The 13,936-nt window shown below is 49.1% G+C and overlaps 1 protein-coding gene across 2 annotated transcripts; it reads left to right on the top strand.

The window, feature by feature from the left end:
• Positions 1-6,713: 6,713 nt before the first annotated feature.
• On the top strand, positions 6,714-10,464 carry Smim12 (small integral membrane protein 12). 2 transcript variants are annotated; one of them, XM_032897600.1, is made up of 3 exons: positions 6,714-6,837; positions 9,392-9,483; positions 9,563-10,464. In XM_032897600.1, the coding sequence occupies exon 3, from the start codon at positions 9,568-9,570 to the stop codon at positions 9,844-9,846; it is 279 nt and encodes a 92-aa protein (XP_032753491.1). In that variant the 5' UTR covers positions 6,714-6,837; positions 9,392-9,483; positions 9,563-9,567; the 3' UTR covers positions 9,847-10,464. The 2 variants fall into 2 exon arrangements, with proteins under 2 accessions (XP_032753491.1, XP_032753483.1); XM_032897592.1 differs by lacking the exon at positions 9,392-9,483.
• Positions 10,465-13,936: the final 3,472 nt, after the last annotated feature.

Genomic DNA, 13,936 nt, shown 5'->3' with positions numbered 1-13,936 from the left:
GCCAGCTCTCTCCAGAAGAGACCACCCGGGGGAGAGGGGTTGTCTGATAAGATGGGGGTGGGGGTGGGGGAGTAAAAATATGGGCCAGGGGCTTGAGCACTTTTGATTCCGGGATCTCAGGGGTTGCCTGAGCCCTTTCGGGGAAGAACTAGCTGGGAGAAAGGGGATTCTGGTCGTCCCAATAAGGACTTGTGCCTTCTGGGAGGGATCCTGCGGTGTGTAAAGGAGAGGGAACGAATCCATTTGTCCCTCATTCAAACCAGGTCCCTTTGCCTCCTAGCCGCACGCAGACGGATGAGCATAGGTAGGGTGGGTGGGTGGGGCCCTGGGTGGGTGGGGCCCTGGTTATTGTTAGAAATCACCGAATGCGCAGTCGCTTTCCACAGAGGACAGACAAGTGCTCTTCCTAGCTCCGGTCTAATCCAGTCAGCAGCTGCAAACTCCAGATTCGTGCTGCCATTTTCTCTGATGCCTCCCGTGGGTGGACACTTTGCAAGAGTTATAAAGGACACAACTTCACTGAGAAACTTAAAGGAGGCATGGCTAGTTCTTCTGAATGCCTCCTGATGGTCAGCCAAGGGAACCAGAGCCTCACTGATAAAGGGCTGAAGCTCATGGAGGCTTAAGCGGGCTCTCCAGAGTCACAAAGCTAGAAGTAGTGGGCCCAGTCAGGTCCGATGCCAGTTCATGACATTTTTAGATCTAGGATGTTCTCAATTTAGAAGGAACTTCACAACAGCCCCCACCCCACCCCCAAAGCCCTTTTTATAGTCCCTTTGGGTTGATGCCTTACCCTGAGGCAGGAGGAAAAGGCTGCCTTTGGTGTGGGCTGTTGTTTGGGTCCACACTGGACCAGCTAATTCTTACATATTTTTTCAGCAAATGTTAGCCTCTGGCAGGCACCACGGAGGTAGCTTCAAGCCCTATTCTTTTTAAAGTAAATGTGTGTGTGTGTGTGTGTGTGTGTGTGTGTGTGTGTGTGTGTGTTCGCGCGTGCACGCGCGTGCACGCGTGCCAGTGGTTGCTAGTGCCTTTGGTTATTTTCCACCTTCATTTTGGAGATTCAGACTTACAGTTTGTCTATTCTGCTCTAATGGCTGCCACCAACCCCTTCTATCTTTGCTTCCTCGGTACTGAGATTACAGGCAACCACTTCAGTGCCAGGCCTTTTATGTTCTGGGTTTCATTTTGTTTTTGTTGTTCGTTTTTCGAGACAGGGTTTGTGTAGCCGTGACTGTCCTGGAACTTGCTCTGTAGACCAGGCGGACCTCGAAATGATAGAGCTCCTCCTGTCTTTACCTCCCGAGTCCTAGGATTAAAGGCATGCGCCACCACTGTCGTCCCCCGTCCCGCCTCCGCCCCACGACTTTACATTTTAATTTTATGTGCATTGGTGTTTGCCTGTATACATGTATGTGTGTGACGTGTGTACCACAGACTTCAGAAGAAAGTTTAGATCCTCTGGAAGTGGACTTTGGATGGTTGGAACTGCCATGTGGGTGCTAGGGATTGAACCTTGGTCCTCTGGAAGAGAGGCCAGTGCTCTTAACTGGCGAGCCATCTCTCCAGCCCCCTCCAGTGTGCTTTAAACAATGCTGCAGGTGATTCTGACACACAGCCGAGTATGGGGACACTTAGACTAGAAGGTGTCCATTTTCTATTGGGTTTCCAGATGGGGCCTGAGCTAACATTACTTCTCTTGAGATGGCTTTTTTTTTTTATCCTGAAATTGGGATGCAAGTGAGGTTTGACTGATCAAAAACAATTCTGTGTAGCAGGCTTTGCGATTTTCAGAGGAGGAGACAAGTTTGGGGAGCTTAAACTCCTTACCCCTAATCCTGAAGCTAGACTCAGAGTCTACGTTATACTCAGACCACATTACAGCGTTCAGAGGGGTCTGTGTCCTTCCTTGCTCAGAAACAGGGCTAGGTTTCCTGAAATCATAGAGGCAGATAGGCAAAGGGAAGCAGTAGGTCTGGTCATCCTGTCGTGAGCATAGGCTTAAAATGTCCCCAGGTGCCAGGCAGACTCCTAGCACTTGGGAGGAAGAGGCAGGAAGGTCTCTGAGTTTGAGGCTAGCCTGGTCTACTTCGCAAGCTTCAGGACAGACAGAGCTACACAGAGAGACCTTGTCTCAAAACTATCGAAATGAATAAAATGTCCTCAGGAGTTGAGACTATGGGCTGGTCTCTTGGTATCGGTCCTGCGACCTGAGTAGTATTCTGTGCCCCGGAAGAGGTAGTCCTTGTGTCCAGGTTATGCTCTGTCTGACAGTAACCAGGCACAGGAGCAGAATGCTATAGTTCGAAGAGGGACTGATTCTCAGAGTTGCTGAGTGGGTGACACACACAGCCACAACAGAACGCTGATTCTAGATGCTTTATAACGGACAGAGTTCTGGAGCTGAGAGGTCTTCCTTCTAGATGGCAAATGCTAGGGGCGAGGTCACATGCTTGTAATTCCAGCACTTGGGAAGTGGAGGCAGGAGGATCAGAAGGTTGAGGTCAACTTCCATAGGGAAGTTGAGGCTATGCTAGTATACATGAGATTCTTTCTTTCTTTCTTTCTTTTTTTTTTCTTTTTTTTCGGGGCTGGGGACCGAACCCAGGGCCTTGCGGTTGCTAGGCAAGCGCTCTACCACTGAGCCAAATCTCCAACTCCGAGATAGTTTCTTAAAGACAGGGTTTCACCATGTAGAGCAGGCTAGCCTTGAACTCACAGTGAGTCCACCCACCCCTGCCTCCCAAGGGGTGGGATTAAAGGCATGTATGACACCTCACTCAGGGAGACTGTCTTAAACAAAGCAAAACAACAAACGCAAGATAAAAAATACAAAAACAAACGCCTACGGCAAGGCACAGTAGTGTGTACCTGTACCCCCGCCTACTTGGGGGTCTGGACAGGTGTAGCATTTGAGCCTCCTCCAGAGCCAGTGGAGCTAACGGATCACGATCCCATCTCCTCAGTAAGTAACTGGTAGTGCTAGAGAGTGAGTTCAGTGGTTCAGGCCACTTGTTCTTGCAGAGGACTGAGATTTGATTCCCAGCACCCACTGGCCGCTCATGGCTGTCTGTAAATCCTAGTCCAGGAGCTCTGGCCTCCTCGGGGACCGGGCATACACGTGATGCACATATAGCCACATAGATAAAATACTCAGACACACAAAATAATAAACCTTTAAAAAGCACCACCACTAATAAAACAACACCACCGGACAGGGTGAGGCCTGGTTGTAATTCCAGCACTTGGGAGCCTGAGGCGAGAAGATTGCAGTGAGTTCAAGGCCAGTGTAGGCCACACAGCAAGACTGACTCAAAAGGGATCTGAAGAGATGGCTCATCTGTTAAGAGCACTGGCTGCTGCTCTTCTAAGAGGAGCCAAGTTCGGTTCCCAGCATCTACATGGTGGCTCAAAACTGTCTGTAACTCCAGATCCAGGGGATCCAACAGCCTCTTCTGACCCCCCTGGGCACCAGGAATGCATGTAGTACACAGACATACATGTAGGCAAAACACTCATAATTTTAAATAAAATTTTAGAACGACAAAGAAAATGACTATTTAAAAACAAACCAACAAACACAAAAGGCTACCAGCATACCGGTCATCTCAGCTGGAGGCTGGAGGGTCAGACGTTCAAGGCCAGTATGGATTGTACGAGCCCCACCTGTTCTTAGATTCTTAGAACAAACAACACAGCGGCCTGCCTCTGGCGGTGAAGGCCTCCTTCCTGAATCCCCCCACACTGGAAAGCAAGAGGAAGAAAAGGAGCTGAGGGAGACCACCCCTTTACAGTCTCACCCATAGATTGGGGGTCCTTGCGGCCTGCTCCCTTTTAAATAAGCTCCAACCTCTTCACATGCTTACAGTGGCTGTTAGATTTCAGCGTATTTCTAACAGGAGCGAATATCCATCTATGGCACAGAGAGTTTGGAAAGCCACGTGACCTGTCTCACTTGCATAGGAGACATGGAAGGGGGTGGGGGAGGACACTCAGTTCCAGCCAAGGGACTAGTGTGGGTAAAGGCTTAGAAAGATGACCGTGTTTGGAGTGATTAGAAAAGCAAGCTAGAACAAGACAGATCAGCCCAGGGTTAGATGGCACGGCCAGAAGGAATCCATGGCTAAACTGGATTCCTTGGTTTTATTTAAATTTTGAAGGGTTCTTTGGCCAAAGGAATGGTCATGGCGTTGAGGGGCAGTGGGAGGGTGGGTAGCTGCTAATGTGGCCCAGGTAAGAGGTAATGGTGTTGATTTTGAGGGGCTGTTAGAGGCATTGGTGCTGTAGGCTGGGTCTGGGGAGTGACGGAATGGACAAACTTGAAGCTATTACTGGGATTTTTTTCCATTAGTGAATGGACCAACATTGGAACGAACATTGAAGAAAGAAGCATGGATCTGGGGGATCGTAACATGTCCAGAAGCATTCATTACCAAGCACTGATTGAGCAGATGCCAAGAACTGTGGCAAGCACTTTCGTCACACTAACACGGTTTTAAACAGCAACCTTAGAGGGTGTCTTAACAGTTTTTATTACTTTGTGTGTGGGTGTGTGAGTAGATTCTCACATGCCACTGACCCTATGAGGAATTCAGAGGACAACTTTCAGGAGTTGAGAGTCTCCTTCAACTATGTGGGTCCTGAGGATTGAACTCAGGCCATCAGCTTGGTGGCAAATACCTTTTATCTGCTGGGCCATCTGGCCAGCCCTAGGGTATTTTCTTATTAAAAAAAATACAAATAGGGCTTTAGAGATGATTCGGTAGTTAAGGGAATACACCACTCTGCAATGAGCCAAGTTTGGTTTTCAGCACCCATGTCTGACAGCTCATAACCTCCCGTGTTGTCAGCTCCGGGGCATCTGACATCCTCTTCTGACCTCCACAGGTGCCTGCAACTATCGCCCCCCGCCCTCCCAATACACATCATTAAAATCCTTTTTAAAAGGTTATATGGGCTGGAGAGATGGCTCAGTGGTTAAGAGCACCCGACTACTCTTCCAGAGGTCATGAGTTCAATTCCCAGCAACCACATGGTGGCTCACAACCATCTGTAGAGATCCGATGCCCTCTTCTGGTGTGTCTGAAGACAGCTACAGTGTACTTATATATAATAAATAAATAAATCTTTAAAAGGTTATAAATATATTTTCCCAGAATAGCAGGCCAGAGAGTCAAGATTTGAATCCACAACTAATTCCAATGTTTGGTATTTTATTTTATATTATTTTATTTTTAGACAGGGTCTCAGCATGTAGTTCTGTGTGATCTGGAAGTGCTAAGTAGACAGAGCTGACCTCAAATTCCCAGAGACCCACCTGCCTCTGCCTCTGCCTCCCTCAGTTGACATAGACTCTTGGCCGAGGTTGGCCTTATGCCTCAGGACTTCTCGAGTGCTGTCGTTTCCACTTAAGCTGGAGCTTCTGTGCTTACCGGGATCTGCTGGAGGGAACTGCCAGTCACTACTGAGATCCAGCTTAGGGATCTGTCCTTCCAGGGGACCTCCGCTCAGTGTCTTCTGTCATGACATTTTGTGGGCCTACCTGTTTCCTCTTCATCCAGAAAATTCCCGAGGGCAGTCCCCATTTGCATTCAACTGTTTAGCCTGTAGAACGACTGACTAAATAAATGCCACTCTGTGTTCCAGACAGTTCTGACCTCCTCTTCCCCACAGATTCACAAGTAATCAAGGTCTTCTGATTATGGCTGCTAATTTCTGGCAGCTTCTTCCTCCCCGTCTTTGCTCTCAGGCTGAGCTTTTCGCCCTTTGGTCTAGAATAGGAAGAGTCTCTGACTTGACAGTACAGCCTTGAAGAAGCTTCCTATGAGAGTACCCATGACCTTGAGAAAGGACACGGCTAACTTAAGGGAGTACTCCAGGTAAATGAAAGAACATGGACACACAGGCTTCGAACGTTGATTTTTTTTTAGTATGTTATTAGTTGTGAGGAGACTGGTCAGGTTGAGATCAGTGTGGGCAGGGTGGGAAGGCAGGACTATATTGGGCCATTAGAGAGTTTGGGCATGAAACTTTTCCTATATGATAAATAGGTCTTTTCAGGGACAGTGGAAACACGGAAGAGAGTTAAGTACTTGGAATCAGAGGGTCCTGGTACTTTCAGCTATTTTTAGACTCGCCAAAGCTAAAATCTAGCTCCCTGCGTGATGTGTGCCTGGCACAGTACTTTACAAACATTATCTCTCACAACATCTCTGCGAACATGGGTGGTGCTGACGCTCATTATGCAGAAGAAATGAGGCTCAGATTAATTAATGACGTTCCCGGGGTTGGGGATTTAGCTCAGTGGTAGAGCGCTTGCCTAGGAAGCGCAAGGCCCTGGGTTCGATCCCCAGCTCCGAAAAAAAGAACCAAAAAAAAAAAAAAAATTAATGACGTTCCCAAGGACACACAGCCTGAAAGCACAGATCCCAAGAGGTTTTAAAGCACTAGGTTATCCTCTACTAAGGGAGCTTCTGGAGGTCAGGGGTTGGGCTTTCGGTTTCGGTAACACCGGATCAAAGATGCCTAATGAATTTCATTTGGATCAATGAAAGTTGACTATTCACAAGCGTGTGGCAGCATCACCGGGAAACCTCCGAAACGCTAGGGGGCTCTATACTGTTCTCCGTTTAGCTCAACACGGGCGGGTGCCTGTCTTCGTTTCTTCTGTAGCTTGGCCGGAGCTCAGCCAATCACTGCTCCCTGAGAGAGCCTGGACGCCAGTAGGCGGGGCCTTGGGCGGCGCCCCGCGGGCTACTGGGAGCCTCGACGTTCGTGTTGCTCCCGGCTAGCGGGCGCAGCGCGGGGCCGGTCCGGGTTGTTCGGGCTGGGCCGCAGGTGAGTTCCTAGGGCTGAGGGCACTTCACTTCCCACGAGGACGGCTCCTGGCCGTGACCTCCTAGTTGAGGGAGCGACGTCTCTGTAACCGTCTCGGCCTCGGCTGGCTCTAGGTGGCCGAGTGTGGGCTGCGGTCAAAACTTGTCCGCTTCAGGCATCTGCAGGCCAGAGGGTGACGAGGCCACGCGTGTGGCATGACCGGACAGGGAACAGGAATTGATGACCCGGACCTCACTGGTCCTCCCATCCCAACTTGACTGGAGTAGCTGTCAAGGCGGATTGTTTCTCCTTCTCAGACCTCTTATGACTGTCCTCGAATTTGGAGTGTAACTTCCGGTGGGCCCAGGCACTGGGACAGGTTTCCTGGCGCACGGTTGACCTGGACCTGGACCCGGACCCTTTGGCTGACTCCCCTGCGTGTCTGGCTGGAAATAGGCGTCGCAGTATTAGGGAAACACTCGTGTTACTTACAGTTTGATACCCTGGGGCTGACTTCATGAAGTCTAGCTGCTTATCGTATCCCTACCTCTTTGTGAGTGTGGGTGGAAGACTGCTGTAGTCTTCCATAAACAAGGCAGCGTGTTTATGCTGCCTGTCATTCATTCGACCAACAAGCATTTTTTTTTTCCCTCTGAGCCCTTTGCCAGGAAGGATAGCAAGGGTGAGGAGAGGCATAGAGCATAGGACGATCCGGACGTCCTTTGCTCTTGGTTCTTAAACATCTGGAGTTTCAGGGTGTTTTGAGAGATGTAGAGAGGTAGGGTTGGCCCACATAGTGCCTGCTGCAGAGAAGGTTGTGTTAGATACATGGATGACTGGAATATGAACAAGACCACATAGAACTTGTGCTTTATCTGTACAAGAATAATACTCATAGACTGGTGCTTGATACGCCCTAAGACAGATTGGAAAATTGAGAGTCCCTGCTCAGGCAGAGTACAGAGGACTTGCACCTGGTGTGAACCTGTAATCATAAGCACTTGGGGACCGGACACAGGATCAGCAGGGCAAAGTTATCCTCAGCTATGTTGAGGATTTGAGGCCAGACTGGGTGACAAGAGAACCTGTCTTAAAAATAACAGTCCCTGTGTTGGTGGCACAAGCCTTTAATGCCAGCACTCAGGAGTCAGAGGCAGGACAGTCTCTGAGTTCGAGGCCAGCCTGATCTCCAGAATGAGTCCGGGATGACAGGACTACACAGGGAAACCCTGTCCCAAAAAAACAAGAACAACCAAACAAACCCCAAAACTTAAAAAAAAACAGAAAATAGAATGGAGGATTGAGTTTGGGGTTCTTCCAAGCTCCCCTCTTTGTTAATGTGTACATTGTAGGAGAAGTCTTTCAGTGTAATGAAATGCTAAGCTGATGGAGCTGTAGGAGGCGTTTGAAGGGATACGACACACACATCTGCAGGGTGTTCCTTCTCTCAAAACCAGTGGGCCTGCCACTCGATGGTTTTGGCAAGCCGACATGGTGTTTTTGAGCCCCTATGGCCTTAGACAAGAATTTGAGCACATAATTCCTACATCATAGAGGTATTGTGGGGGTCAGGTGATGACCAGGGGAGATATGGTAGAGCATAGGGCATGGTGTCAGGTCAAAGGACCAGGAAGAGAAACTCAAATCTGCCGCAGTTCTTTATCTTTGACAGTCCATGTGTAGTCTCGGGCCCACAAGACACCCCAGTTCCCCCAAAGAGAATCAGAACTAAAGGGGGAAAGGAGGAGCCTTTGAATCCTCCATGAGGTCTGGGTGTCTCACCCTAGAGCAGAGGGGGAGAGAGAGAGTAGTGTTGGAGAAACAGTTATGAAAGCATAAACACAGGCAAGTGAGTTCATGTCAATGACTAAGGCATGAATGTGACGATTAGAGATCATTGTGTGAAGTGCTTAGCCCAAGGCCCGGCTTGGAATAAGCACTCAGTAGATGGTGGTAGCTAGCATTATTACGTTCATTGCCAGTGGCCTTCTATGATTGTAATGGTAATTAAATAGTGGTATAAATAGTGGTTTAATAGTGGTAATCATTTGTGACTACCATTTGAGTGAGTGGGTTTGTAGATTACGTTGGTGTTTGATTGCAGGAGGCCCTAGGCGCAGCTCCACAGTTTTTGTTACATTTATTTTACAGCATTTTCCACAGGGACTTTGTAAGTATTAGGGTTCTAGGGCCTCTAGAACACTGTATTGGTTTGTGATGTTTTCAGGGCCGTACAAGCATGAGGCTGAGTGGCTGCAGGCCATGGATTGTGAAGTTGTTTTGATCAAGATTTGTTAACTATAGGTTATTAGGAAAGCCACGGCAGGAATAGGCTTAAAAAGCCTCTATTTTAGGTCAGAATAGTTAGGTAACGGACCGTAGTTAAAGAAGCCCCTTGTGCTTCACCCGAGGGAAAGGAACTACCTAGCATCAGAGAGCCCGAATTCACACTGAGGCCCTGTGTGTGCATGTGAAGTTTCACAGAGTGGAAAAGACTTCTTTTCCCTAGGAGCACTGTGGTTCATAGAGATTTTTACCCCCTTCCTTAACAGTCACATCTTTTGCAACTTCCTAGAGTATTTCGGGGACCCAACTGTTGCACAAAGCACAGTGGCTGCTTGCTGCTCTGCGGGGTGGCTGCTCAATTATTAGGTGCCAGGCTGCCTGGTAAGTAGAGCAAGAGCTGTCCGCACTTGCTAGAGGAGGAGACGCTCATAGCGCCCTAACACTCTGTATTCTTCTGCAGATGTCATGTGGCCTGTGCTTTGGACCGTGGTGCGTACCTATGCCCCCTATGTCACCTTCCCTGTGGCCTTTGTGGTCGGGGCTGTGGGCTACCACCTGGAATGGTTCATCAGGGGAAAGGATCCTCAGCCTATGGAGGAGGAGAAGAGCATCTTGGAGCGCCGAGAGGACCGAAAGCTGGATGAGATGCTAGGCAAGGACCACACTCAGGTGGTGAGCCTTAAGGACAAGCTAGAATTTGCCCCTAAGGCAGTCCTGAACAGAAACCGCCCAGAGAAGAATTGATGGAGGGCCCAGGTCCCTGTGGTGCACAGGGAGATGCCATGTCCTGCCTCCACACCACCCAGCTTCAGAACATGCATCTGATTTGCTTTGCTGCTCACTCCGGCCCCGTGCACTCACGGCCACACCCGTACTGCCTGGTCCTTTATGGCTGTACACCTGCAGCAGTAGGGGCCAGCAAAGAGGAAGACGCATCTGCTCAGCGGGCTCTCTCCATGGCTGGGCAGGCTGCTGATCTTTCCTGGGAGCACTGCAGGGAGGAGCCCTGGGGAATGAACCCTGGTCTCAGGCTCCCTGGGGAAGGGCTTGGCCTCAGCTGGGAATGGTTGGGGTTTATCATTGCCATTAGGAGGGACACCTCCAGGTCTACTAGTCTTTGCACTGGAAGAATTTCAGAAATGCCCCTGGCTCCCTGGATGAGCTTCTCTTATTTTTCTGTGTGCGTCCTTCCCTGTGTTGGCTCAGGCATGGGATTCTCAGGGGAAGGGAAGCATGTTTCTACTGTGGGGAGCTAGGTTGGTTACCTCAGGGCCGACAGGGCATAAGCCTGGAAGTAATCACTGTCTTCCACCCTTCCTCACTGTAGTGAGGACTCAATTAAAGTGGCACCTGGCACACGTTGATGGAGCTCTGTTTTCTGCACGGGGTCTGGGGGGTCCTCCGAGTTAGTGCAGACATTTGGGGTACGTCATCAGTATGTCTGAGGACTTCCCGAGACTGCACACGGCTGGAAGCTGTGTTTTACTGAGTGCTAGCTGAGTCTCCCAGAGACACAGATCCCAAGAGTCTTTTCATCGTGATTGCACAGGGCTGCAGCATCCCTAGGGTCTGAAGCGGTGGCACACACACTCAGGGATATTTTCACAGTAACAAAATCTGGTAGGAATGAGAAGAAGGAAGGGATCGTCCTCACCCCCAGTGCTCCAGTGGGCGGCTGGCCACACTTGGTTGTTTTCCCTAATGTCTGTGTGGGTTTTAAATATTGCTTTGTTTTGAAACAGTCACTGTGGCCAGACTAGAACTTGCTACATAGACCAGGGTGGCCTCAAATCCACAGAAATCTGCCTGCCTCTGCCTCCGAAAAGCTGAGATGGAAGGCATCCCACTCACACCCCCTGTCCCCACAGCTCTGTGTGGGTTTAAGGGGTTCCATGGTGATCCTTTCATATTGTTTTTGCAGATTATTTCCGACTTACCAAATGGTGGTTGGCGTTGTTCTCAGAGTGCTGAGGTTGCTGAAGTAGAACCCGGAGCCCCACACACGTTAGACAGTTCCTGTGTAACAGTTCGAATTCCTCCCTGTTTCAATCTTAAACAGTCCTATCAGGTTGCCAGGATGTTCTTGACTTCTTAGTCCTCCCTGCCTCAGCCCCATGAGTAGCTGGGATTATAGGCTTGTGCTACCAAGATGGATTCTGTTTGTTTTCCAGACCGTGTTTCTAATACTTTGTATTATTATGTTTTACGTTCATTGCTGTTTTGCCTGCATGTGTGTCTGTGTAAGGGTGCTGTATCCTGGAGCTGGAGTTAACAGACAGCGGTGAGCCGCCATGTGGGTGCTGGGAAGAACCCAAGTCCTCTGGAAGAACAGTCAGTGTTCTCAACCTCTGAGCCATCTCTCTAACCCCTCTAGTACTTTAAATTTGTTTGTTTGTTTAGTGTGTGTGTGTGTGTGTGTGTGTGTGTGTGTGTGTGTGTGTGTGGCGTGTGTGCACACAGGTGGAAGTGGAAGACAACTTTTGAGAACTGGTTCTTTCCTACCATGTGGATTCCAGGGACCAAAGTCAGGTCATCAAGGTTGGCAAGTAGGTACCTTTACCTGCTGTAACATTTTCAAACCCTCTCCATTGTTTTTGTTTGTTTGCCTTAATATTTACTTTGTGTGTGTGCGTGCGTGTGTGCGCGCGCTAGTGTCCCCCACTGAGGCTAGAAGAAGGTGTTAGAACTCCTGGGGTTGGAATCACAGATGATTATGAACCACTTGCTTCTGGGTGCTGAGAGCTGAACTCATTCTCTCTGGAGGAGAGGGGGTCTTAACCACTGAACCACCTCTCCAGTCCCTTTCATTGTTTTCTTTAATAGCTGCACAATTAGGTACCCGAGTGAAGCTCTAGCAAAAGCTGGTTCTCAAGTTTCCCTACTGTTGGATGTCAGTATTGTTTTGCTCAATGACTGTCTTATGTGAGGCTTCCCCGAATTTTGAGTCAGTGGTAGGAAGAGCAAATGACCTTGGATGAAGTATGTCTCAATGCATCATACAAAACACCTTTCCAGAAGGACTGTAGTGTTTGTTACCGTAACTCGGCATGTTGCTGGGGAGGCTGTGTAGGGAGTGAGAGCAGAAGGCTAGAAGAAGCAGGTGCTAACCGGTGTGCAGAGAAAGTATCACGAGCATTTATTTGATTAAGTATGAATCTGCCTCTAAATGAGGAAGGCACTTCTGCTTACCTCAGGAACTGTCTCCCCAGAGGTCTGATGGATGACGTCAGGTGGAGAGGCAGCTATGGATTGAGTATCCTGGGGAGAGGGGCAAGTGGTGATGTGGAAGAGAGGAAATCCAGTCAGCAGCATCCCCTCTGTGCCTACGGGAGTTGCTGAGCTGAGCCTTTGTTGCTCAAACAGATCTTGTGGGGAGACTTAAGGGCGACTGTGTACCACCTAAGTAAAGATGGAAAGATTGCTGGTTCTGAGAGCACCTAAGCGGAGCTTCTGCAAGCCTTGGCTAGGCCAGTGATGTGCTTCATCAGTAGCCTGGTGCTGCCACTCTGTGGTCGTTCTAAGTACTACCCAGGCCTGTGATTGCTGCACTGGGCTAAACTTGAGTCAACGTGGATGCCTGCAGGGGGCAGTCAGGTGCCAGGTGAGTGACTGGGTTAGCCAGACTGGAAAGTAGAAACCACAGGCCTGTCCATAGGGGCAGTAAAGACCCAGTTTCCCATTTGTTTAGCTCACTCAGAGCACCAGGTTTTCCCTATCTCCTTCCTTAGATGCTAGAAATGGAATTAAGTTGTTCTTATTATTTCTGTTTATGCCTGTTTTGTAAATATTGACAACCCATTAGAGTAAAGCTAAGGTCAGACATTTAGTTCGGTAGGTAGAGTAGTTGACTATTCATGCATGAGGCCCTGGGTTCTGTCTTCAGCACCATATAAACCGGGTGTGTGTGCTGTGGGCATGGCTGAGACCTCAGTGCTTGGGCAGTAGAGCAGATCAGAATTTCAGGGTGAGGCTAGTGAGATTGCTCAGGGGCGATTCGGTGGCCTGAGGACCAACTGCACCAAGTTGCCCTCTAGCCATCATCTGTTTTGTGCCGTGGCATGTACACGCAACATGCATACCACATACAAATAGTAAAGCCTGTATTAAACAGTTCAAGGCCACCTTTGACTTGGTGACTTCAAGACCTGGTATATAAGAGATGCTGTTTCGGGGTTGGGGATTTAGCTCAGTGGTAGAGTGTTTGCCTAGGAAGCGCAAGGCCCTGGGTTCAGTCCCCAGCTCCGAAAAAAAGAAAAAAAAAAAAAAGATGCTGTTTCACAACAACAAAAACAACCAAAAATAAAACGTAAGGGTCAGCGAGATGGCTCAGTGGGGGAAAGGCACTTGCCACCTGCATTTGATCCTTGAATCCCACATGGCAGAAGATGGGAACCAACTTCCTCCACAAGTTGTCCTCTGATTTCCACAGTAGGATGTGGCGAGTGTGTGCATACACACGTGCAGTCAGTAGGAATATAATTAAAATATAAAGTCAAGCTTGCGGATCTTCGACCTCTCGAAATGCCCCTCTTCGGGAGCATGTGCTCCAAAATGTTCCAGGCAGCACCACAAAGGAAAAAGTTCCCTCCCTGATAAGATCGAAGGGGGGTGCCTTTTGACTACACCCCAGAGTTGGATTTCCATGGAAAGATTTGGAGCCAGGTTTGGCAGGGAATGCCTATAGTCACAGCACTTAGGAAGCTGAGACAGGAGGATGGGAAGCCTTGGCCATATAACTAGTTTAAGTCTAGCCCGACTCCATAGTGAGACGTGTGCCAAAAAATCAAAGCAAAACACCCCCAAAGGAAACAAAACAAAGGCATTTTTGAGTATC

The sequence above is a fragment of the Rattus rattus genome, chromosome 1 (genome assembly GCF_011064425.1).
Source record: "Rattus rattus isolate New Zealand chromosome 1, Rrattus_CSIRO_v1, whole genome shotgun sequence".
Classification (NCBI taxonomy): domain Eukaryota; kingdom Metazoa; phylum Chordata; class Mammalia; order Rodentia; family Muridae; genus Rattus; species Rattus rattus.
The sequence above is the reverse complement of the archived record's forward strand: the minus strand, read 5'-3'. Positions and strand labels throughout refer to the sequence as shown.

Bases quoted from the DNA above. Each gene is read 5' to 3' on its own strand.
- Smim12 (XM_032897592.1), top strand. From the start codon at position 9,568: ATGTGGCCTGTGCTTTGGACCGTGGTGCGTACCTATGCCCCCTATGTC.